Genomic DNA, 27,105 nt, shown 5'->3' with positions numbered 1-27,105 from the left:
CCGAGAGCGCCCGGAGATGCTGCCTGAACAGCGTTCACCTGGACCGCGCAGGGAAGAGCCCGCTCAGCGCCGCCGCTGCCGCCCGCACTCTCGCAGCGGCGGGCCGGGCTCGCCCCGCGCGGCCGCACGCCGGGGAGGTGCCGGGCGGCGCGGCCCCGGCCCCGGCCGCGGCAGCCGCGCGTACCGTCTCCGCCGCCGCTCCCGCCCCCGCCGCCCCGCCCCGACACCACCATGGCCGTGGCGGCGGGGCGCGGGGGAAGGCGAGGCGACACGGGCGGACCGCGCCGCCGAGGAAACCGAGACGGAGGGGAACGGCGCGGCCTCAGGGGAGCTAGCTCCGGCCGGGCCGGGGCGGCCAACGGAGGGCCGCCCGCGGCGCGGAAGGTGCGCGCTTGGGCAAGACGGGGAGGTATCGCCGCGGGACGGGCATGCACGGGGAGAGGGGTCAGCCGGTGGGCGGCTGCGAGCCGGCCCGGGGTCGGAGCCCGGAGGCGGGAGCAGCCGGCGCGCTCGGGCCTCGCGGCGCAGCGGGGCCGGGGGCAGGTGCGTGCGCGGCTGGCGCCGCTCCCGCCGGCCGCCCCTGGGCGGCTCCGGCTCGGCGGGGCTCGGCTGGGCGCCGGCGGAGCGCGGCGCTCGCTCGGCTCGCGATCGTGTTTGCGCATGACCCCTCCCCGCCTGCGCCCTCCCCTCCCCTCCCCGGCGGCAGCGGCGGCGGCGGCGGGGAAGGTTGGCCTCAGACACAGGCGGCTGCTCGGCGGCGGCGACGCAGTGCAGAGGTGCGGGCAGGTTGCGCTGGCCCCGCGCCCCGTCTCTCCCGCGCCCCGCCTGCCTCCGGAGCTCGCTCCCAGCCGGCGGCCTCCCCGCGCCGGTGTCGGGCCGGCCCCCCGGCCATGAGCACGGCGCTGGGTGTCCCCCCGCCGCGCCGCCTTCCCCGCCGCCCCCGGCGGCTGCCGGGCTCCAGGAAAGTAGCTTGATGAGTGTCCAAAGTAGCAGTGGAAGTTTGGAGGGGCCGCCATCTTGGTCCCGGCTCTCCACGTCCCCACCGAGCCTGCAGGGCTGCTCCGCGGCGGCGGCGGCCTCCCAGCTGCACGGCGCGCCGCCCGGCAAGCCGCCCAAGGAAGGTAACCAGCGCGCCGCGGGGCTGCGCGGGGGGCCCGGCCCTTGGGGAGGGGCCCAGCCACCGCTGCCGGAGGCCGGTCCCGGGCCGCTGGGAAGCGGCGGCGGGAGAGGCCGGTGCCCCCGGCGGCGGCGCGGGGTCAGCGCTGGGCCCGGTGGTGGTGAGCGGAACCTCGGTCGCTGGGCGAGCGGGGCTCCGCCGCCCCCGCCCGCTCGTCAGCGCCTCGTTGTTACCCCCCGCGCCGGGCCGCGGAGGGGGACCCGCCGTGCTCCCTCCGTCCCCGGGCCGTCCGCCCGCCGCAGCCGCTCGCGTCTCCTCGGGCGGCCGCTCGCCGCGTCCTCCCCGAAATAGGCTCCCCTCCGCCAGCGGCTAAGTAGAAGTGCTGCGCCGGAGGATGCAGCCGCTGTTGCTGGAGGGAGTTGGGCACTTTTGGCATCATGGAGGTGGGAAGAGAGGGGCCGGAGGTTCGTCCCCGTGGGGAAAGCGCCCTGGGGGGCGGCCGGTTTTGCGGCCAGAAGTGACAGGGCGCCTTGCGGCCGCCACGGAATGACTGCAACTTTCTCCTGTCCTCCATCACGCCTTCGATGATAATATTTTTCTCCTCCCTCCCCTGCTCCTCCCCTCTTGTGTTACACCGACAGCGACAGCAGGGTGTTGTGGGTGTTTGCAGGGAATATCTGTATGAAGGTTATGAGCAAACAAGTCCCTTCGCTGTTCCCTTTCGGGTATTGTCTGCTTTTCCTCCTTGTGTTGTGTTGCCACAAGATGTAGCAGTTATACAGCTAGTGAGTTTCTCGGCGCTTTTAGCTAAAATAACTACTTGCTGAACGCCAGTTAGTGGCGGAGGAGAACTTTTATGCACAGATACTTGCATACCGAGCAGTTGTATAATTTTAATTGATTTGCCCCAGATTAATGAATACCATGTAGCGTTTCTTGTAGCATCTGCAAAACGTCATCGCCCAAGCAGGAAACTTGCTAACTTAAAATAGAAATAGTTGCGAAGATGGAGAGTCTTTGTTTTTTAGGTCTTCCTGTGGTTGCTTGCTTGCTTGTTTTTTTGGTTTTCTTGTTTTTTTTTTTTTTTTTTATTTGGTTGATAAGCAATGTAGGGACTTGGTAACAAGGACTCGACATCCTGAAAATGTATAATGCAGTCTGGTTTCTCCATTTTCCACACCAGTAGTTGTCAGACTTGTATCACTCTGTGTCACTTTTGCACACGCTCCTGCAGGTAGATTGACATGAAATGCTCTAGAAAATACCTGGGAAGGAATTATGGTATATGTTAAAGATGCTGAGTAAAGTGGCAGGCATTTTGTGCTCATCTTCTCTGGGAAGAGAAAGCTGTTAGAAAAACCACCAGCAGCAGCCAAATTCATAGTTTTAAGTTTTTTGAGAGCAGGTTTCTTCACTGTTGCAACTCTTTTTATGAATATCCATGCAGGTAATATGTATATGTAGGATATTTTTGGATGTATTTCATATACCTGCCATACAAATTTGAAATTATTATTGAAATATAAATTATGTATCTGTTTATTTTAACAGAAAATGGTGGTCCTTGAGTAGCTCTGTTGAGACAAGAGAAATATGTTTGGTGAAGCTCATTTTTAATATGATGATTATGCTATTTACATTTTTCTTTCTTACAACTCACGCTGTTGGATTTTTCTGGGTACTGTAATTTGTATCCTCTAATACAGATTGTGGGTTAAAAGTAATCAAAACCTTGGTGTTTGCTTGGTACTGTAATGTGTTGTATTTGCATGGTGTTCCTGGGTTATGTTCAAATTGTATGTCCTCGCTAGGTAGCTCTCTTTGAAAATAAGCAAAAGCTGCCATGCTTGGGTTCATGTTTTGCATTCATGCTTGTGGGATGTTATCAAGGCATCTTACTTTATGTATATATGTTTTACAAAGAAATATCTTGCCAGAAATCAATAGGCCCTGAAATAAAAATACATTAGTATGTTCATAGACATTGGCTTATATACGTGAAAGATTGATGCCAGCTCAAACTATTAAGCAAGGCATATTTGCAGTGCTGTGTGTTTATGGGAGCCTGGGCCATTATCAATGCTGAACTTGTGATACCTGGTGATGTTAATGGAGCCTGTGAGTTCTGGAGCAGTGCACAAGGCTGCTGGCCCATACTGGATCACAGCTGCATTGCTGCTGGTGCCAGTTTTGAGTGGGTAATATTTACCGATACAGCGCTTTTGGCACTTGTGCAGAGCTTCTTTCCCAGCCCGGCCTTCTTGTTTGTGGATTAAGATCCCTTTGGTTGGCTTTGGTGAGAGTTATGTCCCTGTTGCCTTTGGAAGTGCAGACCTCCACAGAGTGTACCACGTGTGCTGTGGTTGGTCTGACCTCACCTATGAAGGTCTGGTATCAGCTCACGTGTCTCACATGGGCATTTGAACATTCTGGTTTATTCAGAACAGAAACCCTCAGTATCTTGATTTAGGAAATTCTAAAAATATTTTTGGAATCTCTAATAAGAAAAAAGCAGAAAAGGAAAGCTCTGGCATATATAACGATTGCACAAACACGTTTTAAAAAAAAAGGCAATATCTTGTCAGCATCAAAAGACTACTTGGAAAAGGTGGGTGAAATTAGAGGAAATAATATTTTAAAAATATTTTAATCTTTTAAAATGCACTGTAACATTGCAGCAACATTTTCCATTGGATGCTGTCTTCTATATTTTGATCTAGAGTGGCTTCATGGCTTCACTGTATTGATTTGAATTTATGTTTTGAGGTTTTGAAATAAAAAGACTGGGATGGACTTGAATACAGTTGCAGCTGTACACTTTTACTGTATAAGAATTATCTCTTATTTGCATTTTAGTGTAGCTTGTAAATGTCTGTCATTCTGTCAGTTGTTTTATATTCCCATAACTTATGTGTGGTATATGTGGTCACTTAAGAGCTCTGCAGTAGATGTTATCAGGAATTTAGGAGGACTGTTATGAGGTATTATTTTACATACTGTATGTGTGGTTGTGTGACTAAATCTTGTGCCATAGCTCACATAATTGCAGTCACAAAATTTCCTGCTTGAAGTTTCTTTACTTTTGTCTGCTTCATGCCTGTAACTAAAAATATTAAAGCACATACCTGCAAATTGCTGTTTTGTAAATGGAGAATGTTCAGGCCAATGCTGACAGGGCAGAGTCAGAAGAGATTCCACAGAAAAGATTGCCTTGCATTGGAAGGGACTGCAAAGATCGTCTAGTTCCAACCCCCTGCCATGGGCAAGGACACCTCCTACTAGACCAGGTAGCCCCATTCAGCTTGGCCTTGAACACTTCCCCAGGCATGTGGCAGGTGCAACTCCACAGCTACTGGAGAGCAGCCTGTTCCAGAGTTTCACCACCCCCAAGTAAATATGCCTAATATCGAATCTAAATCTACTCTGTATCCATTTAAAGCTGTTGTCCCTTGTCCTGTCCCTTCATGCTCTTGTAAAAAGTCTCTGTCCAACTTTCTTATAGGCCCCCTTTAGGTTCTGGAAGGTGCTGTGTGGTCTCCCCAGAGCCTTCTCTTCTCCAGGCTGAACAACCCCAACTCTCTTAGCCTGTCTCCATAGCGGAGATGCTGCAGCCCTCTGATCGTGTCCATGGCCTCTGTCTGGGTTCTTGCAGCAGGTCTGTGTCCCTCGTTGCTCTCCAGGTGGGATCTCAGCAGAGTGGAGTAGAGGGGCAGAATGCCCTCCCTTCACGTTAGAGACTTGCTGCTTTTGGTGCAGCCCAGGACATGGCTGCCTCACTGGGTGGTGCTGCAGTGTCTGGTAATTAAGCATAATGCTTTGTAAGTTATTTTTTGTGTGTGCTGTTGGCTTTCAATACTCTTCTAAAAGCAAAATAGAATTCCAAATAGAACTTTGAATTAACACAACAGAAATGCAAAATTTCAGTCCAAATTTATATATGATGGCAAAATGGTAAATGGTAATATGATGGTAAGTAAACTTATGCCATGTATTTGACAATCTTTGAAGAAGTTATGTTGTATGGGTAGCAAATTTTGTTGGTGACTTTTTAAATAAAATTTGATAAAGGTGTATTGTCTGTATTTATTGTTACCTAAAATGTGATGGTAGTTGTGTGTCTGAGCACAAAGGTAACAGTTTGTTTGCTCCTTAAGTTTTCAGTCTAGAAAACGCTTCTAGATGCCAGGTTGTATCTGTATGCTACATACAGTATATTAGTCCATGAACATGAAAGCAACCTGAATCTTATTAAAACTTCCAGGGTTGTTGTTTTCTGTTGTTTGCATGTAGTGTAAAACATCAGCTACTTTATTTGCTTTAACAGGAAGTTCTCAGTAAGTTTGTTGGCTTTTATCATTCAACTGTAGATTTAAAATTTTATTGATTTGGCCAGTTTATATGGGGCAGAGAAGAACAGGAACACTTTTTGTATTTAAAAATAATGTGGTTTTTTTACTCAGAATGAGCACTGCAATCATAAAAGGTTATTTAGGCTGACTGTAGCATGAGAAGGTGTTGTCTGAGATTAATGTTGTGCCAGTGATACACACAAATTCTAGCTTGTGATATTATTGCTGGTTTTGTTGAAGATGTGATTCTCATAGTAAGCTGATGCTTATGCCAAATTCTTTGGAGATCTTGTAGCATGTCCAAATGAGAAATGGGAAAGGAAACCTTTTTTAATACAAATCCTTTTTTGAATCTGGTTTTCTAAAATGCAGGTGCTGTAGCAAATAGTGTAAATTAGTTCTTGGCCAATTGTTTTGTTTTAATTCTGCTTTATTCTGCCTGGAATGGAATTTCCCATTAACCTATTCCATTTTAAATCGAGAGAGGGAATTGACATAGGGACAGGATGTTTATATTTATTATCTCCATTCAAGTAAAACACTTGTTATTTCTCTCATTCTTTTTTCTTCCCCTCTATGTTTTTTCTTGTTTGCTTTTTCTTTCAGCAAGTAATTTTTTTCTCCACCAAGCTGAAGTAAACTTGCTTGTTAGTAATAACTGTAGTCTGCAGTTAGTATTGACATTTCTCTGGATTTTCTTAGAGCCTGATAATCCTAAATGATTGCAAAATATTGTTGTGACTGCTTGGAAACACTACCATATATATGTGCATCATGAGCAAAGTTAGTTCTATAGAATTTTACTGCCTTAAGAATTGATCTTACAGAAATATGACAGGCTTAAATAGTCCTTTATGCTTTTTGTGTTCTTGGTATAAGGTTGTGTTTTGAAGTAGTACTTGCTCCCAATCCATTTTCTCCCATACTAAATTTTTTGCTTCCATGCTGGGTTTTTTTTTTTTTTCACAAGAAATAATGTTGAAGTTAGTGAATTGTTTTTATGCAGTAGAGTAGTTCTTGAATTGTAGCTAAAAAGCATGAAAGCGCACAAGTGGGAGGAAGAAAAGCTTTATGAACTTCTTTCTGTTTGGCTTGGTGTGTTTCAGTTGTAAAAGAGGAAAAGGCAGATTTGGGTTGCCAAATTGCTCTTAGTGGATATGAAGGTGGGTAGAAGAAGAAGAGTGGTCAGGGTTTCGGTTGAGAACGCCAGTGCTTCAGTTATGATCGTTGGAGAGCAGTTAAACAGAAGCTGGCCACCATAATATAACCCAGTTTTTCAGGTGTTGCAAGTGGAAAACTTCTAATATTTGCTGAAAATAACAAGTACTGCACTTTTTGTTCAGTACTTAAGGACGAAGTTCTCTAGGAATAGGGAAGAGTTAGTGAGCATCAGAAGGTATTTTGGATCCTCCATTTCCCATCATTCTGACTCCATCCTTATTGAGATGCTTTGTTTGGGGTAGGAAGTAAGGGTCTGCTTCCTTCCCAGGCACCTTCTGTCTGGAGGCCTTACTCCTTTCTTTCGTTCCTGAGCAGAGCAATGGGATATTGTAGCAGAAAAATCTTGGCACCTAGGCTTTTCCTGGGGAGGATGTGGTAGGTGGCAAGAACATGACTGCTTGTAAGCTTTAATTCACCTCAAATTTAGTCCTGGAAGAAGGGAGCAGAAGGTCTTAAGTGAAGTTGGACATGCTGAAGATGCTGGGGGAAGATTGGGACTGTGCGACCCTTTGGGATGGGTCCGTGCTGGAGGGATTGACTGAAATCAGTGACTGTGTTATTAATCATGACTTAAATCAGTGAGCAGGAAACCCTGATTAAATAATTGTTTTTAATTTTATTTTGCATTTGTGCTTAATTATTTTTCCTAAAGAAAAGTTGATTCTAATTGGTCTAATTTGATCATACCTCTTGCTAGGCAGGAGGGGACACATCTGTATGCATTTATTTAAGGAGTTACACTGCTTAGGTTCTTTATGTTTAAGAAATGTAGTTCCCCATGCTTTAGACAGCTTTTAGCTAACTTTGTTAGTTAAATAAAGTGATTTCTAATTGTGCTACGTACATAATAAGAAACAAATATATCCAAATGTGCTTTGCATTTAAACCAGAAAAAGGAGAATTGTTTGTAGTTTGTGAAATGAGTAAATTACTTCTGGTCACTGTGCCTTGCGAAATTTGGAGTTAAAAGATCAAATCCAGTCACCAGTCCTTCATGTTCATCATTTGGAAGAGAAAGCCAGGCTTTCCTGCTTTCTGAAAAAGCTGTTGGTTGCTCTTCACCAGTTCTGAGTAAAGCAACTGCTGGAGTGGTTGAGCAAACAAAAATGGCTGAGGCAGTTGGTGGTGAAAGCTGATCAAGTGCTTCAGTTCAGGCAGCTCACCCACAGCTTCCAGTGGTGTGATGGTCTGTCTGCCAGCAGAGCATTCAAGTTTATAATGTTTGAATATTTTTGTCTTTTATGAATTTAATGCATCATAAACTTTAAACCTCACCATAGACTTATTGCTCCAAGCTTCGATTAAACATTTGGTGTTGAAGCATATTTTTAAAATGCACAAATAAGAGAAATTGCCTGCCTTGTGCTCGCTCAGTAGCTTTAGCTGGAAAGTCTCTGAAGCTGACAACTGTCCTCCAAGGATTTAGATGAGCAGCTAGTGATTTTTGAGTGACTACACAACTGCAACAGGAATCTGGTCACTTTGGAGTGGGAAAGTTCATTTACTGGAGCTTTTATGTGAAACTGGATGTCACGGAGAAGGTTGGTATTCCCTAGGACCACCTCTGCTTGCTGAGAGGTGGCAGCAGGAGCATTAAGCAATGTATCTCACCTCATCAAATCTGCAGTTTTAAGTAGGTGGAAACTTAAGGCTGAAATGCTTTCTTTATAATGTCCTTAAGAACAAAGCAGTCTGAACTTTGTATTTTAAGAGATGGGAATGGTGGTAAGAAACTCCAGAGTGCTTTTTACAGGAAATGAAGCCTGACCATAGTTATTTGGGGGGTTGAGGAGTACTAGATTCTATTTCTATGGACTTCTAATAGATCTATACCTATAAGAGAAAAATAGCTTTTTTTGAGGAATAAAGGAAATCCTGATGCTTTTAGAAAAATCTGTTATATGATGTCACACACCCCCAGATTTTTAGCTATTTAATTTTGTAACTACCTTGAATTGAAAGGTATGTAGATACTTCAAACACTGCGTCTTGCAGCTATAACTTTTGGTGGATTGCTTTTTTTTTTTTTTAATAAGTAAACAAACATTTGAACTATATGCTGAAGGGCAAGAAATTGGAAAGTAATCTTACAAATAAATAATGAGTTTCATAAGTCCTGCAAATCTGAAACAGTATCATTTAGATCCTGGTCTTCCCACAGTGGTACTGTGATGCTCTTGGGACTGTGTAGATTGACCAGCAGATGTGTTTCCGTTTCCTTGCTCCACCATGGAACTCTTTGGTCTCTTGGTTCTATGGAGACAAACTCAGATGATGCTACAAGTAGGATTTGTAGACTTCTTTTTTTTCACAGGGGCTTAAACTAATCCAACCTGTACACTGCTTGGCTGTATTTGGTAAATACTGTTTTTTCTTCTAGTTAATGCTATGTTCTTATGGGTTCCACAGTTTTGTCTTTAATTTTGCAACAGTACTTTAGCCAATTTTAGTGTCCATCCTAATCCCCTCTTGAGTAACTACTTTGCTTCTCAAGGATGTTAAAGGCTTTTCTGTTTCTTAGAGTATTCTTAGTAAAGGTGATGAGAAAAGTAGTGTCCTTAAGGAAGCTGATATTTTCATTATGAAGCTATCGAAAAGAAAATCCATACATTATCAATACTAATCACTTTAACATCTAGAATAGTATAGTAGAATAGTCAAGAGTGGTGGTGGTCTAGGGAGTGTGATTATTTTTACAAAGTAAGTTTTTATTTTAACTGTGGTAGCAGCGATTATAAAGAGTGGTTTTATTGGTATTACTAGGGTTTTTCTTCGTTTTTTTTTCAGGGTTTTTTTGGCAATTCAGTTATTTCTTGAGCTGGTGGCTGTTTGGGAGTGCTTGCTGTGTCTTTGATGCATGTTTTAGAAGCTTCTTGACTATTAAATTAGTGTCATGGTTTAGTTTCAGTAGTTTTAGTCACAGTTTGGTAAGAGGCTCTCTTGTAAGCTCTCCACAAGCTCTAACTTGGAATAAAGTGGAGTAATTCTTCTTATAGTACTTGTGTTCTTAGTCTTATGAAGGGTCTCATTATGAGGAGTGGGATTTTAGTATTTTAAAGTTACAAGTAGGATTCAAGTACAAGTAATTCCTGAAGATGCAGGTTTAGAATTTTTAAATGAGAGTTAAAAAGTACTTTCTGCTGTGCATATTATTGCCTCAGTTTGCTTTTCTGAAGTTCATTGCTTATTGAATTTACTTATACAATCATATTGCATATTGCCTCTTTGTAATCAAATTGTATTATTAAATGATTGTGATACAAATAATGCTTAAGAGGAGTTCACCAGTATTCAAACTGAAAAGCAAATATCATGTTGGTCTTCCTTGTTAGCTGGTATTTTGTATTCTGCGTCCATACATGATTTTTTTTCAATTGCTTGCTTGATACATGCTACCATATCCAGAACATGCAAGTGGTTACTATTAAGGAAGCAGCATTTTTATATGTCCTGAAATTACACATTTTTATGTATACACAAACAATTTTCTCAGTGAACTGTTTTATCATTAGGAATACTAATGTTGCTATTAGGACCCTGCATTTACAAAGCAGTCTCATAAACAAGCTAAACTTATGCAAAGATTTCAGCTGCCTTTTAGTAAAAATGTTCCAAATTCCTATTGTTTATTATTACATACCTCTTAAAAACTTGTTTCATTTTTTCAAATATGTAATTTTGTTAAATCTGATGATGATTGCAGATGGTACAAAGATTGGCATCTGGATTAATCATGCCAGTTTTGCCATATCACGAGTTTCAGTTTTTGGTACTGTTTGTTTTTATGCAGAAGAACAGAAATGTATAAAGTTCACAACAGCCCAGTTGTGTATTAGATGATACATTAATACTGTGTTTCTTGTATTTTCTCCCTGTTTCTTATACTTGCAACATCTATCATAATTTGGGTACTAAATAGTGAAGCTATGACGATGAAATCTCCAGTGAATTACCCTAATAGTGGTGGGGTTTGGCTTTTCCCCCCATGTTGTGTGATTGCTAGTTGACCTGATTTGTTCTCTTGGCTAAATCACAACATGCTGTTCTCTGAGCCTTTCGCTTGTTTTTTTCTTCCAGAGAAGTGCAAACAACAGGCACCAGTCTCTGCCAGTGTCTGACACCACCTTCCTGCTGTTTCCCTTAAATCTTTTTCTTCAAGTTTCTTCAAACCAAAAAAAAAAAAAAAAAAGGAGAAATTTCAGCTATTTTTACTATTTTTTTTGTGTGTTGTTCTTGTGGCTTTGAAATCCCATCTTTCTAAGGGAAGCAAGCAATGAGGCAGCAATACCAGTGACTATCAGAAGTTGCAGAATTTGGTAGTATGCCATCCTCCCTGCTGTCCCTGGATGGGATGTGTGCTCTCTCCTACACCACCAGGACACTCAGCCTGCCTTCTACTGCCAGGTCCCCTTCCTGACTGGTGCTGGACTGCATGGGTGACCTCCACTATCATCCTGCTTCTCTAAGCAGTGCTCCTCCTGCTCAGTTTTCATTTGTGCATGCTGTTGGTATTGCTGGCAGGAGGGCAGTCTTTAGGTGCAGGGAGTGGAGGGTGCAGTAGGAGCAGGATCCTTCTGGATGTTTGACCTCCCACGCTCAGCTGGGGATGTGCTCAGTGAGACTGTGAGCCAAGGACGTGCCCAGGAGTCTCCTCCCTTGTCCTGCAGCACATCTCCATGTGGGAGCTCTCCTGCTTAGTGCTGGCAGCAAGGGCAAATGCTTTGTGCACTTAGGATTTCCCAGTCACAGGCACCTGTGTCTAGGAAGGCTGGAGAGGAATGCTTGTGTATCTGAGGTGTCAAAGTTCTCCCTGACTACAGTTACAACTTGAAAAAAGGTGAAATCCAGTTTTAAGGTTCTTGTGGGTAATAGTTTGGATGAGAAATTTTTGGGAAATAACAGATGTTTTTAGTGTTTTTTCAGTCTTCAGTGGAATTGCTCATGATTTTTCAGGTTTAAGTTAGACAGGTTGTTACAAATGCTTTTTGTTACATCCACTGAGTCATGGAATTTATTTGGTTTGTTGTATCAACGTTCCAAAGATAGTGAGTGGAAGAGCTTATTTCTGAAAAAGAAGCCATTTTTAGTGGAGTTTTCTCATTTGGTAAATAATCTTGTTAGCATGTAGTACTCACAGAACAACATTTTGTTGTATGAAAGCAGTAGATGAAAGCAGTGACTCAGTGTTTCAGGTAACTGCCAAAATAGGTAGCATGACTATCTATTAGGGATGGAAAGGAGTTTCATTAGAGACTAGACTGATTTTATTTTAACAGTTAGACCCAAACCTGCTCCGTGTACTCAGTTATTTGTTTTGCTATTTGCTGCCTTGTATTTAGGAGTTTTCCCGTGGTTAGACTTTATAATGTTCATATTTACTGTGGCAGTGCAGGAGCTGAAAGGGACCTGGCTGCCAGCTCTGGGGGCATGTGGTGTGTGTTGGCCCTGCCTGCTGGCACAGGCAGGGAGAGGAGGGCAGCTTCCAGCTCAGCCTGTTTGTTCTTCAGTGAAACTCCTTACTGGTGTGTTTTTATTCAGTTGCTTTGAATAGTGCTGAAGTTGTCACTGAGACAGCTCGCCAAAGCAGCAGTCTGGCTGGGGAGTGTGGCAGATACCCCCATGCACCTGCAGGCTTGGCAGGGCCTTGGCAGTGTCCAACTAGGGCAGTGGTCTCATTTGGACTGTTTGTGTTTTCTTACTGATGGAAGTAAGCCTGGTCTGCTTCTGGGTCCTCTCTTAAGTCCATCGATAGATGTATTCAGTTTTAAAGCATTTTCCATGTGGTTAGCTGGTGCTTAGTTACCCCAAAGTGGATCAGTTTTGTTAAATGTGTGCCAGATAAAAAGCATCCCAGTTTGTCAGATGTTGGTAAGGTGTGCTGCTGCCTCCCAGTAGCATGGTCTGTTCTGTCTCTGTTTAGTTGGCTGCAGGAAGTAGGCTCCACAAAGCCTGCTTTAACTGTCCAAGGGATTCATGGCACTCCCCTGCCTCTGGTGTGAGCTATTTGAAGGAGAAATCCTGCTTTATCTCCTGTCAGATGGGGAGGAGAGGTTGGATCACTCTTTCTTTTGCTAAAATTATGCCTACAGTGGTCCACAGAAGGCAGTGTAACATCCTTATCCCTTGAGAATAAAAGGGCAGTAGTACTGTGAGTGTTCATGCTTCTGCATGGTGGGTGATGTTAATTACAGGTCAGTATTTTTACTGGTGTTTTGAACATATACCTGAAAATATTAGTTTCATTCTCAATTTGTGATATCAAAGACTTATAACTCTGCTCTTTCCTAATTTCTGGTTGCCCCTGGGGCTTTAACTGCATTTTTGAAGTTTTATTCATGTGATTGCAGACTGTGTTCCACAAGGTTCGCTTAGCCAGCAAGATGGGCACTTCTTAGGAAGAGACTGTGTTGAAAGGAATGAAAATCCCTTCTGTTTTTTTTCTTCTAAAACTTGAATGAAAGTGATAGTATAGCAGAAAAGAAAGCTGGTTTAAAATTAGGCAATGAGCTTTGGATAGGAGAAATGGCTGTAATGCAAATTTCTTTAGTGATAATGCTGAGCAAAACTAAAACTGAATTTTTGACAGATGATTACATAGGATGTTTCTTTGTGTGTGAACTGAGTGGGTTTTAAATTTTTAAAAATGTTCAGTGCTCAAAGTTGCAACTGAATTCAGTGTACACTGTTGGTATCAACAGGCTTTGTAGCTGTGCTGTAAGGAGTAGAAAGCTTGAAATATTCCCTCCCCCCTCATAGCCTTAAACCTAATTTGTTACGGATTCATGTGCCACTTCACATAAGTCTTTGTTGTCCTCTACCTGTAGAATGGAACCAATACTACAAAGTCCCACAAAAATGTGGGTGTAGTCATTAACACCTCAGCTCTCTTTGTGTGTAATTTCTCTAGTCATGTTCTGAGAGTCTTCTCCCTACCAAGGGACTTTGAGGAAATGAGTTTCTTCCTGCGTTCATTGAAACTTGGATTGTTTAAGATGTAAATTAAAAAAAAAAAAAACAAGGTTTGATTTCAACCTGAAGGAGCAGAAGCTGGTTGCTGGCTCCCCTGAGCACCACCTAGACCGGGTGCCTCCAAGAGAAAGAACACAGTGAGCCATCTCACATGTAGCATGGCCTGTTCAGCATCCTGCACGGGATCCCTGTTGCACAGGCTCTCTGGTGGTTTGTGCTGAATCTTGTGATTCTGCAGTCTAAATATGTTAATTTTTTTTTTCTTTTTTTTTTGTGGTTTCCATTCTGTGTGGGCCATACAGGTATTTTGAAAAAGGAGGAAATGAATGGTGTTACTGGAGATTAATACCTTTTTCTTAAAATGCTGTAGTGCAAAAGCCAAAATATTTCATGTATCTTGTAATTAGAATTAGTGAATTTACTGTCCTAGTTTAATCTTAGACGTGTAATGAGCTTTTTTTCATGTTGGGTGTTAAAATTGTATGGGGCTGATGTTCTAGGTGATCACAATGTAATAAGTGAAATAGATGAATTTACTTGGAAATACTTATAATTTTCCTTTTTTTTAGTTTCTTATTTCGAACATGTTCCTTGCCATGTAAGCAATAGAGATTAAGAGTAAGGTACTGCAGTCAGCAGTTTGCCCTGTGCGCTCCAGGGAGCAGAGCACTTGCCTCGAGGGTCAGTGGGCTGTCTGTACTTGGGAGATTTTGAAGATCATGAGGGTAGAAATGGCAGTAGGAGCTACAGAAGTAAGGAGATTAGGAAGTTCAGGGAATTAACAACTGAAATACACTTCTCTTGACACAAATGCAGCTTTCAGATACTAAATGACTGTTATTGTAACTCAGAAAAATAAATTTATTCTATTAAATTGTTGAGGGGTTTTGGCCTGCCTCTCTGCTTTATGGGTTACTTAAAAAAAAACTTATTTGGGGAAAAGCTGTGGCATCTTGTATTTCTTCCTTCATAGTTTACTTTTTCTGAGGAGGGTGAGAACCAAAAGCCCTATGGGAAGAGACATTGCTTGCTCTGTTCCTGCTCCATAGGTGACCTCTGCTTTTAGCTTCCTTTCCACTCCTTCTTCAGATAGCAGAAGCTACTGTTTGTTTTTGATATGTGCAAAAGGCCTGTGCCATTTTAAATTCTTGCAGAACAGCCATTTCGTGGACACAAGTGTTTGGAGCTCTCGGTTTGCCTCCTTATCACTGAATACTGCAAATAAAATTTGCTGTACTTTATAGTATTTCTCTAGGTAGATGTTTCTTCTTCAGGATTGCTCCTGGCTTTTAGTCTTTTCAGCATAGAAGTAAATGGAGGGATGGAATGTAGTGAGCCTTTTGTTCAGAGTGGCATGGTTGGAGAGTATCACAGAACTGGTGTTATCTCGTGACCTGTTAGTCTGCATCACCAACAAGTGACCCATGAACTTGCAGTGTGCTTCTCCCTGCTTGCTGCCTCTTCCCCAAGGGACAGGGAGCGTCTGGTTTTGGCAGCAAATGAAGCTGAAATGGGCACATTCTGCTGCTCTCTTTCTGTTTGGATACCTTTTACAGAGTTGCCTGCGAGCAAGAGTAATTGCTGCACATTTCTCTACGTAGATAAAGAGGGAGATGTAGAGATAGGCAGGAGCACGTCGCCTGCAGATGTGCAGCCCAGGCTGTTAGGTTTTATCTCTCTTGACATAATGTTGTGTTCCAGGCAGATGTTTGCTACGTAGACAGGCAGTCTTCTAGTGTTCTGCCACAGATGTCTTGTTAACTTTGGCCAAGACAATAGGTGCTTTCTGAAAAATATAAACAGGTTTTTCTTACCTTATAGAGGGATTGTAAGCATGACCTTGTCTGTGCATTACATATCTGTTTATAGTAGTGGGAGTAGTACAGTGTAATAATACATCAGCATTTGTACTGCTCCATAGGACACTAGCAAGGACTTGCTTTACCTTTGATTGACAAAGGCAACCCAAAGGACTGTCATCATCTTTTTTTTTTTTAACTTTTCTTCTAACTTCATAGCATACAGTCATAAAGCAATGTATTTAGTGGCATTTTTTCTTAACCAGAATATTTATTTTAGCTCTGAAGAAAGAAAAGTTACTGCTTTTGACCTTGTAACTGTGTAGTAAATATTCTCTTTCCAGGAAAGAGCTGCATGGAACCTAGATAGGATTGTTTAAGGCCTTTTGGGAGATTTTAGAGAGGTTAGGATCACATTCATGCATGCACAGACTATAGTGGTCAGAGATGACAAGAAACATGAGGTGGATGTCTTAGCTGGCTATCCAGTGGCTGCCAAAACTGACAGTTGTCTGGAACAAAACTTTATTAAAAGCACTTTAAAAGAGAGCTTTGTATCTCTGATTATTCCGTCACCGTAGCAGATGTTCAAATCAGATGTTGTCATTAAAAATTAGTTTTCCTGAAGATGCATTTGTTTTTCAGTATCTGTGTATTTGTTCTAAATGGACTAAATGCTTAGAGCAGTATTTTAGACAGTGAGAGTTAACTAAACCTGGTCTCTGTTACCACTTTCTTTAGCAATGGAGTGCAAAATGGTCGGTGAGGACTGCCTTAACAAACTTGGTTTTTTTCTGTTTCTTTGTAACATTCAGGCTCTGGCAGCTTGCTATTAAGTGATGGAAGTTGGCCTTGTTGAAAAAACACCAAAATCCTTCTGCCAAATCAGAACTTGCTCTTGGTAGTTCAGAATAGTATAGAGAACAGTTGCAAGTGAGGAATCCAGACCTTTTAAAAAAGCAAGTAAATGTGACACTTGGGATGATATAGCAACAAATTTCAAAGACATGGATGCCATTCTTTGTCATGAACATGTTCAGGATATCACCTGTGTAGTTTATGTATGTTCAGAGTGTTGACTTGTCAGGCTTGTTCTATATGCGGTATTGTAGCCAACAATTTGAAATACCTGGTAAATACCTGGCAATTTTTTTTTATTTAAACTATTAATTGTATGAGCTCAGAATAAACTTTGTAAATGAGGCCATGTCCAGAAGGAATATTATTCACTGTTGATACTTTCTCAAGTGGTGTTTTTTTTTGTTGTTGTTGTTTTTTTTTTTGTTTTTTGGGTTTTTTTTTTTTTTTTTTTTTTGGTTTTTTTTTTTTGTAGTAGCTTTTCTGTTTTATTGAAATAGGAGGGCTTTCATGATGGGGAAAGATATTGCAGACTGGGGTTTTGACATAGGAAGTGCACTCTGATCTTGCCTAACTCCATACTGTTTATAAGAGCCTAAAAGGCATTACTGGACATGGAAAGTGATTTTGGGTGTGGGGAATTATTCTTCCAAGTGGACTGTTCTGCAGTGGGACACAGCATGTGTTTCTGTTACAGTGCCCATGAACTGATCTATTGAATTCAGTAAAGGTGTGCAAAGGAGAGAATACAGTGATACCAGTCTTCAAAGTGTAGCCTCCTGAGTGCCATTGAAGGGTGGAAATTCCAGTCAAACAGCTTTTGATGTATTAGTAGTAAAGAAATGTAGAATCATCAAGGTTGGAAGAGACCTTCAAGATCATCCTGGCTGACCATTAGCCTAGCAATATCTTTGAAACCATTATATATCACTCAGATCTAGACACCTCTTAAACATCTCCAGGCCTGGTGAATCCACCACCTCCCTGGGCAAGTTATTCCAGTGCCTGACCACTCTAAAAGTAAAAAAGAGATTTCTCATATTTAATCCGAATTTCCCCTGTCTTACCTTAAGGCCATTTCTTTGGGTCTCCTTGCTGAAGGCAAGAGCCTGGCCCCCAGTTCAGTACAGCCTTCCTTGAGGGAGTTTTAGAGAGTGATGGGGAAACAGCTCACGCAGCCATTCCCCACAGCACAGGTTTTCTAGACCTTTCACAAGCCCTTCATTTGACAGGCTCCAGCACCTCAATGTCCTTTTTAAGTGAGAAGCCTAGAACTGAACACAGTATTCAAGGTGTGGCTGCACCAATGCTGAGTACAAGGAGAAATACACTGTGTGTTCTTTCAATTGTTGTTTGTCCCTTCATTCATCACATGAAGCATTATTCAACAGACTCAGGAAGGACCTTGCCGTGGTTCTGTTGCTCATAGCAGTATTTGCTATGCTAACGCTTCCTGTACACAATGCACCTGGAGTTTTATTGAAAGTCTGGGAAATGGATAGATAGATAACATGTTGAATGTTCTGTGCTATATCTTATTTTCTCTGTATTAATTAGTTCATACTTGCCAATTCCTATCTCTAATATTAAAAAACCCATCCTGCAAAAATAATGGCATCATAATTTCTGGGGCAAGATGAGAAAAGTTTGATTGGTGAAGAATTCCTTCAAGAAGAGCTGCCAGAAAGAAAAATATGGCTGAAAACTGACCTATTATATGGTTTTACGTGCCAAATAAAACTAAATGTTGATTCATTTTCTGAATAATGAAAAAAATTTAAACGAGACACAGCATACCATTGTTTCAGTGAGTATTGTGAAAAAATCAGCTTTCAGACCATCAGTGTCGTTAATTTAGATTTCAGTTTTGAAAGCTGTCATAGACATACAGGTTTTACCATTTTTTATGCTTAGATATCATTTTTAGAGGTGCTCAGTCAGTTGTGGCTTTTTTTTCCCTTTTCAGATCTTTCTTTTACATTACTGTTTGTCTTTCTTGGGTACTGCACTGCACCTCAAACAGGTTGTATTTACACCTGTGCAGTTGTTGTCTGGAATTGAAGGAAAGTGTAATTTCTTGTATGCATACGTAGGGGAAATACTGTCACTCAGAAATTCCTGAAAATTAATTCTTTATTGATTCAAGCATTACTCTTGAGCCAGGTGTGTCTTTCAGGCAATTCAGTTGTACTTCCAGGGGGTAGGATTGGTAGTGGGATTAGTCAGAAATGAGGTGTTGCCTAGGACAGGGTTGCATGCCAGTTTAGCCCCATTTACAGTAGAGTAGACCCCGGGCATCTGTTGACCTCTCTGTTGTTGAACCACTTGCTCACTGTGCTCTCAATGAGCTGTCCTGAGCTACCGTCCTTGTGGCATACACCCACTCACATGAGTATATGTTGTTGGCCTTTGGCCAAATTAAAGCACTGGTAGGCAACTTGTAAATTCATCTCTGCCTCTGCTGCCTACAGCCATCTGATGAGACACATAATCCTCAGGAGATCCCTAGAATACAGCGCCTAGGTGAAGGCAGGGAGAATTAAACATTCTTAAATTGTTACCCACAAATGTCTCCTAGCTGGTCTGGAGCTGGCCCAAGTGCTTTATTCATAAGTCTTTTTTCAAGGTGTTGGCAGGGGTTCCCTCAGGAACATAGTTCTCAGTGACTCTCTTCACTTTTCCAGGTTGTTGGCCACAAAATTGAAATCAAAAAGTGGCAGCACAGACATGAGGTCTTAAGATCGTTACATTTTTTTTTTTTATGCTAAAGAATTGATTTCTGTTATAGAATGATTAGCAGAAAATCACTTATCTATCCAGCAGCCAAAGTTTTCTTTATTTTAGATCAAGTTTCTAGACTGTTGAACTGTTGGGAAAAGTGAAATAAACAATGTTCAAGAACTGCTGTAAATTTAAAAATATTTCCAAAAGGAAATAGACTGCTGCATCTTGGGGACAGAAGGGACATGGAATATTTTCCTGTTCTTTGGGCAGTAGAAGAATTAATTTTTATTAACCCAGCATCTATCCAAAATGCATTTCCTTGTCAACTTTTTAGTCCATGGGAAATTGGTTAAAAGTTACACTGTGTTTGGGGATGTTTTTTCCATATCAGAAAAAATTCTCTTCTTAGTATTTTAATATATATAATTTGTCAAAAACTGCCATCTTTTTATGTTCATAGGAAAGGGGTTTTTTCTTATACTTTTAGATTTTCCACAGTTGTGCTTTTTTAGGCCAAAATTTTGGCAGTTTGATTATTTCCCTCCCACAGGTTTTATGTAGACCAAAGCCTGATCTGTCTGCTAATTATCTGCCTTTTACCCCTCAGTCTCCTTTAGATTAATAAGAAAACCCTGTTAACTTCACCTAGGCACCTTAGCAGTGCTAGGGGGTGTCTGCTGTGTTATGTGCCTCAGTGTTCTCAGGTGCTGAGAAATACTGCATTTTACTGTGCTTTAAAATGACTCTTGATTAATTAAACAGATTTCTGTTTTTTCTTTACCCTGAGCTTCGATATGTCCCTCTGTCATTAGGATTTTCTTACCTTTTATGATCTTTTCAAAAGGCTAGTTTCACTTAAACATCAGGATATATTTTTATCCTTTCCTGTTTCATCTACTGCCACTGTTAGTTTCAGATACAGCTAAGGTTTTCAACTTGAATGTAGTACCTTGAACTTTTTCAGGTTACCTGTTGGTTGGAGGTTATAGTAGCTACATAGTCTTCTGTAAAACAAGTTAATCCTGTTCCTTGGGAAGTCAATGCTTTTAAACATTTCTAAACTCCGAGGTTAAACTTTGTCATGAGTAATCTGTAGCTGTTTTTTTAAGTATTTTGGAAGAGCTGTAACCCTGGGGCATTGGTAAGTAGTGTCCTCTAGGCTTTGGATTGTCTGGACATAAGTATAGGTCTGGGATTTTGTTTTATTTGCTTTGCTTTAAATCTCAGAGATTCTCTTTTTCTCTGCCCTACTGACTGCTCATTTCAATTCAGTGGGATATTCTTGACGTCAGGATTGTGATTGCCATTGGATGGTGATGTACTTCAATGGCTCCTGCTAAGAATGGGCTGTATTTTTGCTGTTACCTTGAAATTGAACTCTTCTGAAATTAAAGCTGCTTGGCTTTATGCCATTATACTAACATCTCAACTTGATTTCTTAGTACATTACTGATTTTTAAGGCTGTTTCCAGTTCTGTTATCTGTGATTCCCAAAACCAAACAGTGGAAGAGACACTATTCAAGACATGGTTTCACAACACAGGTCAATTTTTTGACTTTGTTTTTTTGTTTTATCAGTTTCTCAACCCCACTGCCCAAATGTTCTGTTTTAAATTGAACAGGTGTTATTTTCCAACTTAGAAATCAAGATTTCCATTCATTCCATAGTTTGATGTTAGTTGGTTTGTCTTGCTTTTTCACTTGACCAAACTCATATTTTAGTGCTCCCTCTATTCCTTGACTTGTCCTGGGTCACTTTATTCTCCATTGGCTTTTATAAGGCACTTCCAATGGAAGAGACCTGGATCAACGTTTATCTAATTACAGAATAGTTTAATACCAAATAGTTTATTTTATTTGAGACAGAAATATTAGCTTCATTAGCCTATTTTCCTGGAAATTAAGAAGTCCTTTCTGGTTGGTTCTTCAGTAAGAAAAACGCAGACTTTCAGACAGATAGGGAATAAGAAGGAAATTGAGTGCATAGTTTGATTAGTTTGGTTTTGGGTTTGGTCTGGGTTGGTTTTTTTCCCTAAAGGAAACAAGAGAAGAGCTCAATTAAAAGGAAAGACATGTGGATGCAGATATGTATCTTCATGTTGGTGAATGGAGAAAAGTAGTTATGTGGCCTCATTTTTAAGAGACTGCTTAAGGGTTTAAAAATCTGGGTTTAGTAATTTTCTGTAGTCTGTTCTGCATTTGGTATTTTAAAGCTTTTCTTCTACCTGCTTGTTGGTAAATGTGTATTCTGGAATGACAAGAGCTATCATACTCAATTGTTATGAAGTTAAATTATTGGAGCATCAACATAGTGGGTGGGATAAAACCATATTTAGGATATTCCAAATTGAACGAAACAGTTACTTAAGGACTTCAAGGATTGCATTGCAGTGCTGTTAAACAGTGGTTTCTATACTTGGAGTGGTTACTATCCTTAAAATCTGGTTCAATACCTTTAAAGGAATCTTGATGAAAAAATAGATAAGGGAGCGAGGGCAAAAAAATCCCCCTGCTTTCCAGGCTGCTTTTCCTGCTGTTGAAAATGTGTACGCTGCCTCTCTGCCTCCTTTTTTGCCCCTTGCCCTTTTAGCTGGCTATTAGTTAGAATTACTGTTCTAAAGGATGCTACTGCCATTGAGGAAGACTACATGGCACCAGTATTATCAACATTAATGTGAAGTTTTGCTAAAAATACGCTGCAGAGAACTCTCATACTGTGTGTGTTACCATAAAATCTGAGTGCCTACTAGGAGCACATCAGGAAATTCAATTTACATTTGGGCTATTGTTAAACCGTCTTTTTCTATTCAACAGATAGGTCTCTGTGTTGAAGTATTTTGCTCTGCCATTAAAAGCTATATGCATATAAATGCATTAAAGAAACCAGACCAAACCAGTTTGGCTTTCACTTAAGTGAAAGGTGATTTGTGCTGGCCTTGAATTCAGGAGGAGGGGGCCTCAATCTAATCTGGAGAGTTGTTCTAAGAAGAATTTGGCTTCTGCATAATGAACTTTATCTTCATTGTAGAAAGCTGACAATGTGTGAAGCTGTTGATCTTTCTTCATTTCAAAGCTGTAATTGATGGCCAGATAATAAGAGTCAATTCAGGGTAATAAGAGAGTCAGAGATAAATACTGAGTTGTGGAGCTTCATTCCATATTTAGTGGAAAAGAAAAATAGTCTGATCTGTCAACCCTTTGTGTTTGGATCTGCAATGCTGTTCTGTGTAGTCTACCAGTGTTCAAGACAGAGGTTGTAGTACAAGAGTATCACAAAATATGCAGTTTTAGAAGGTGAATAATTGCAGCTGCAACTCTCTGCTAAACTTTTTCTCCTAAGGTATCAATTTCATTGAGGCCTGAGCAAGTACTTGTTTTAATAAGTGGATAATTTGCCAGTGTTCATGTATTTGGGGGTGTAGAGCCTTGGGATACAAGTGTAGTTGCACTTCACTGTTTTTTGGTCACTGGTTCTGAAGTGTTCTGACTACCATGGAGAGTCCTCTGAGGCTTTACATCTGTTTTGCTAAGGTAGAGTACTGTGTAATAGATTATACCAAATGCCATGAAAAAGCTTGCAGATTGCTTCTCTGACTTAGAACTTTGACTTTTGACATACCCCATTGCTTAAGAAATTCTCAGAGGAATTTGGAAGTGTTTTCCCAAAAAAATTCCTTCTAAAAACATCCTTTTCAGGACAAGGTATCTGTATATATGTTGTGCTGGACCGCTTCATATATATTATATTAGTTTTTAGAGAAGAGGCTGTGTATCAGTCTGATAAAATAATGTGGAGGATACCGCCATTCCCCAAAAATACAAAAGTGAGAAAATGTTGGTCATTAAAAACAGACAAACAAACAAAAAAAAAAAAACTGTCAGAAGCAGCATTCGGAATCTCTGGTGGTTACAAGAAATAAAGAAATGTAGTTTTTTCCATGAATTTCAGGTGGCCCTTCAGGTTTTCTTTGGAAGATAGTACAAATTTGAATGGCAGTGGGTGGTAGCAATGCCACCTTACCTTCGGCATCATGGTAAATATCCTGTAAGTACTTGTGTAATGTGATTGGATCTCCCTTGAGTTAGTGAGTTGGCCTTCAGGTGTAGGAAGGTGTAGGACATTAGTTCAAATAAGAAGTCTGGGTATATTTTCAGGACTGTAAGTTATGTCAGTCTTGTTGATAGCAAGATGCTTAAAAAAAGTTATATGTCCCTTAAATTTAATATGTAATTTTTGTAATTTAAAAAAGAATTGTCCCTCACGTGAAAGTTGTCCCTCACATTTTAAAATTGCCAGTACCTTTAAAACTGCCTTTTTAGAAACCTTTAAAAGTAGGTAACTTGTGCTGAGAACTGAAGGTACAGAGCTGCTTGTTCTTGATAAAACAGCTGTGTGTTTGGATGTGGATGGTATATTTAAATTACAACATGAATGAGGAAGGCAGTTCTTGGGATCCTTCCTGGGATTTCTCTCTGAGGAAATAAGGTTTGAGTCCAGCTTTTCTGTCTTGTCCTTTAAATCACAAAGATAGCAGAGTGCGTGTTGCTTTTCAGTTGTGAATATTTAATAATAACAAAACCCAAACCAAACAAACCCCCTAACATAATAGCAAAAAAACCACTTCAGCAGAAGTAGTGAAGAGAATGCAGTGCATTCATTAGTGTGTGTAGACTCCAAAATTTGAGCAGAAAAAGAAAGTGTTGTATTTTATCTCTGCTGTGGGTTGTCCCTTTGCATGCTACATCACCATTCTGACTGGTGAGTTAACCCAGGGGTGGTGATCTCTTTAGTGCATTAGTGTCTAAACACAGCACATGAGACCTGTGGTACTTCAGGTGAGCCTTAGCTATCCACAGTGATTATTGCTCTCCCACATTTCATAAAATAAACAATGTAAGGTATGGTAGTATCTATTGTATCTATCTATCTGTAATGTACACATGGTTTTGTAATTGCTGGAGTTACATCAGTAATTTTAAGTGATCGCTGAACTTTTGCGAGTAGTAACTATCAAATAGGCTAATAAATCAAAATATTGCTAGACCTGCTGCATTAAATGGTTTACTTTGCTAAAGTAAAACGCTTTTTTTTCAGTGACATACCCTTAGAAACTTCTATTGTTATAAAGCAAAATAGTAATAATTTAAACTTTTCTGACAAATCTGTTGTGATTAATTCCTTATGCTTTTTCAGAGCAATAAATACTTTCCCATTAAGGTATGGATTATATCCATACATACTGGGGAAGATACGCTGAACATATCTGCTAAAAACAATATATCCTTACTGCACAGTCCATTAATGTAAGAAATATTTCTTATGCATGTAAGTGTTCAATTTGTTGTAGAAATGCTTGAAAGCAGTACACAAGCACAGTTTAGGGAGCAAGAGTTTAAAGAGGATTCCTGATTGTTCTGCACTCAGCATGCATGTATATACACAAACAGTTTTAAACCCAGGGAGTTTACAATCCAAAGGATGTAGAAATTTGAGAATTTTTTACTATGCAAGTTCACTAGTAGCGTTACAGCTGCAGAGAAGGCAGCTGCAGTTTCAAACTGTGTCATTCCCCTGCCTTGTTGGAGAAGAGTCTCCAGCTCTATATATGCCTGCACTTGGGTGTACTAACAAAATATGGTGTCTCCAACCTGCCACTCATAGTTTGATTTTTCAAAAGATTCTGCCACAAACATTTCCTGAATGTTTCCTTCCCAGCTGTTTATGTCTTGGTGTGATTTTCTTCCATTGGAGGAGGTCTGTTAGCAGTTCCCATGGTAAAGGAGCTTGCTATACCTCACTTCTATCATCTGCCTTCCTACAGGAGCAAGGGCAACTGGAATTAGGCAAATAGCAGAAGCAGTGCTTTCCCTGCCAGAGGGGTTAGCTCTATGCCCAGGAGTGGCCAAAATGTCAGAAAGGTCTGTCTACGGCTTAGATGCTGAAGATTTTGAGATACTCAAGAGTCCCATAAGAAAGTGCCATTTGACTTATTAATAGCAAGGGGGAAGGTACATTGATGCATTTATTAGAATGTTAAGCTAATAGGTTGAGGTTTATAGCAGCAGTTAAACTTTGAAAACTAATTTTCACAAAAACAAAGTTTCAAAAACTTTTTTTCATGGCACTGTTCTTTGGTGAACTGCTGTGTTGTCCTTTGGGACTGAAAAGCACCAGCTTGTTGTGTCTTAGTTGGAAAAAAATGAGGCTATTTTACTATGTGGTACTTGAAGGATGTGCTATTACAATAGTGCATTAAGACTTCAATATGAAATATCTTTATTTAAAATAAAGCAACTGAAATGTTTCCAATTGAAGATAAACTGAATATTCAAGTAGATGAAAAGGTAAAAAACACAGAATGCAGTTTGTGTAAATACAAAAGACTTATTTGTCTACATCATCTTTCAGACTCATTAAACAGCCATAAGTGATTTAAATACAAATTAGGAAGCTGCACATCATGTTGCAGCCTACTCATGTAGGCTGAGCTCATCAGAAACTCCTTTTGTTCCTCCATTTCCTTCCACCTAACTTTCCCTGCAGATGCCAGCAGCACTGCTTTACTCCATTTACAGGGCTCTGTTGAAGCCATCACCTCTGCAAGGGTCTCTGTTATTCCGGGTTCCTTTTTCATTGCTGATCCTGCTCCTTTTTTCTCTGACCTTTGGACCTCCATGTAACACTGCATTCCTGTGCATGGGTTGAGGACTGCAATCTACCTTCTGATTTTCCATTTTCCCTCCTGTAATTCCTGCTTGTTTATCTTTGACACTGACAGTCTAGCATTTAAAAAATACAGAAAACAAGAGCACTGCAGAATATATTGCAGAATTGGGAGGTTTTATGCTGGAAAGCACTTTTTTCCTGTCAGCTAGTTTTTAATCTATAAATAATTGCCGGGTTGGCGTATTGCATACTGCAGGCTCTATGTCTCTTCCATGCCTCTAACAGGTTCTCATTTTCAACGAGAATTGACAAAGCTATTCTGATATGCAGAACTTGCCACAACATTTTTGTAATTCCTTGAGTGCTTTGGCTGTTAGGTAACAGGTGGTGTGTCATTGTCAAGTTGAGGGTACAAATCCTTTGTTTGCGTAGGCCAGTGGTATGCTTGGCTTGTTTGTGAAATGTTCTACTGCAAATATTAGGAAATATAACGAATTTATATATGTATTTTTTTAGGAGCAATGGATGAACTTCATAGCCTGGACCCAAGAAGACAAGAATTGTTAGAGGCAAGATTCACAGGAGTAGTAAGTGGCAGCACTGGGAGTACTGGAAGTTGCAGTGTTGGAGCTAAAGTAAGTCCTAAGAGCAGTCATTCAGATCTGCCATTTTGAAATGCTAATTTATCTCAGACCATTTCATTTTCACACTGTTAATGTTATTTACTTGTAAAAGCAGTGGCTTGGAAGAGACTCTCAGAAAAATCCCTCTTGTCTGTTATTTTGCTTTGAGATAGGATTGTTTATCTTGAACCTTTCTGTGACATGGATGTTGAATTGTTCTTAAAAACACCGAAGAATGAGCTTATACAGGCTCTTTAGTGGCTTTGCTGTAGTGCACATGTGATCAGAGATGAAAGATTTTCCCATTATTTAGGTGGAGTTGTCTCTGCTGCAGATGACCATCTACTTACAGAGTAGTAGTGTGTGACATCTGTTTTAATATTAAAATTTTTTGAAGATTAGTACATATAGATAAAAAAAAATTCAACATTTCTAGACATTATATCAGTTTCTCTTACTTTCATTCTAGAATTCCTGTCTTTTAATATCTAAGCCAGGATGCAGCACTTTAGGAAGAACCTTATGAACACTGAATAATTACTTTCCATATGTTGTATATTTCCTTTCAGTTAATACATCTGCAAAATAATTTTGTCTTTGTTGCATATTCTGTTCAAGTTACTAACTTCAGCTTTCAAGACTGATTGCTGCAATACTGTTGCCTAGCCAGAGGTACTCCATTTTGTATTTGTGCATTGGAATGTTCTCCATCAAGTATAGTACTTAATAGACAGACATTAAAAAGGTGTCATACTAATGTTTTAGGTGTGTTTCCCTC

At 40.9% G+C, this 27,105-nt stretch overlaps 1 protein-coding gene across 2 annotated transcripts in view; it reads left to right on the top strand.

Annotated features, from left to right (window-relative positions):
• The first annotated feature begins 284 nt into the window (after positions 1–284).
• TLK1 (tousled like kinase 1) overlaps positions 285–27,105 on the top strand; it is a 68,407-nt gene continuing 41,586 nt past the window's right edge. The window contains exons 1-2 of one of the 2 annotated variants that reach the window (XM_063162115.1): positions 285–384; positions 26,221–26,339. In XM_063162115.1, the coding sequence (XP_063018185.1) occupies positions 26,226–26,339 (114 nt within the window). In that variant the 5' untranslated portion in view covers positions 285–384; positions 26,221–26,225. Of the gene's footprint in view, positions 385–921; positions 1,122–26,220; positions 26,340–27,105 lie in introns of those variants that run through there. The other variant, XM_063162114.1, reaches the window with a different exon arrangement.

Source organism: Melospiza melodia, chromosome 8, assembly GCF_035770615.1.
Source record: "Melospiza melodia melodia isolate bMelMel2 chromosome 8, bMelMel2.pri, whole genome shotgun sequence".
Taxonomy (NCBI): Eukaryota; Metazoa; Chordata; class Aves; order Passeriformes; family Passerellidae; genus Melospiza; species Melospiza melodia.
Note: the sequence above shows the minus strand (reverse complement) of the source record. Positions and strands in the feature narration are given on the sequence as shown.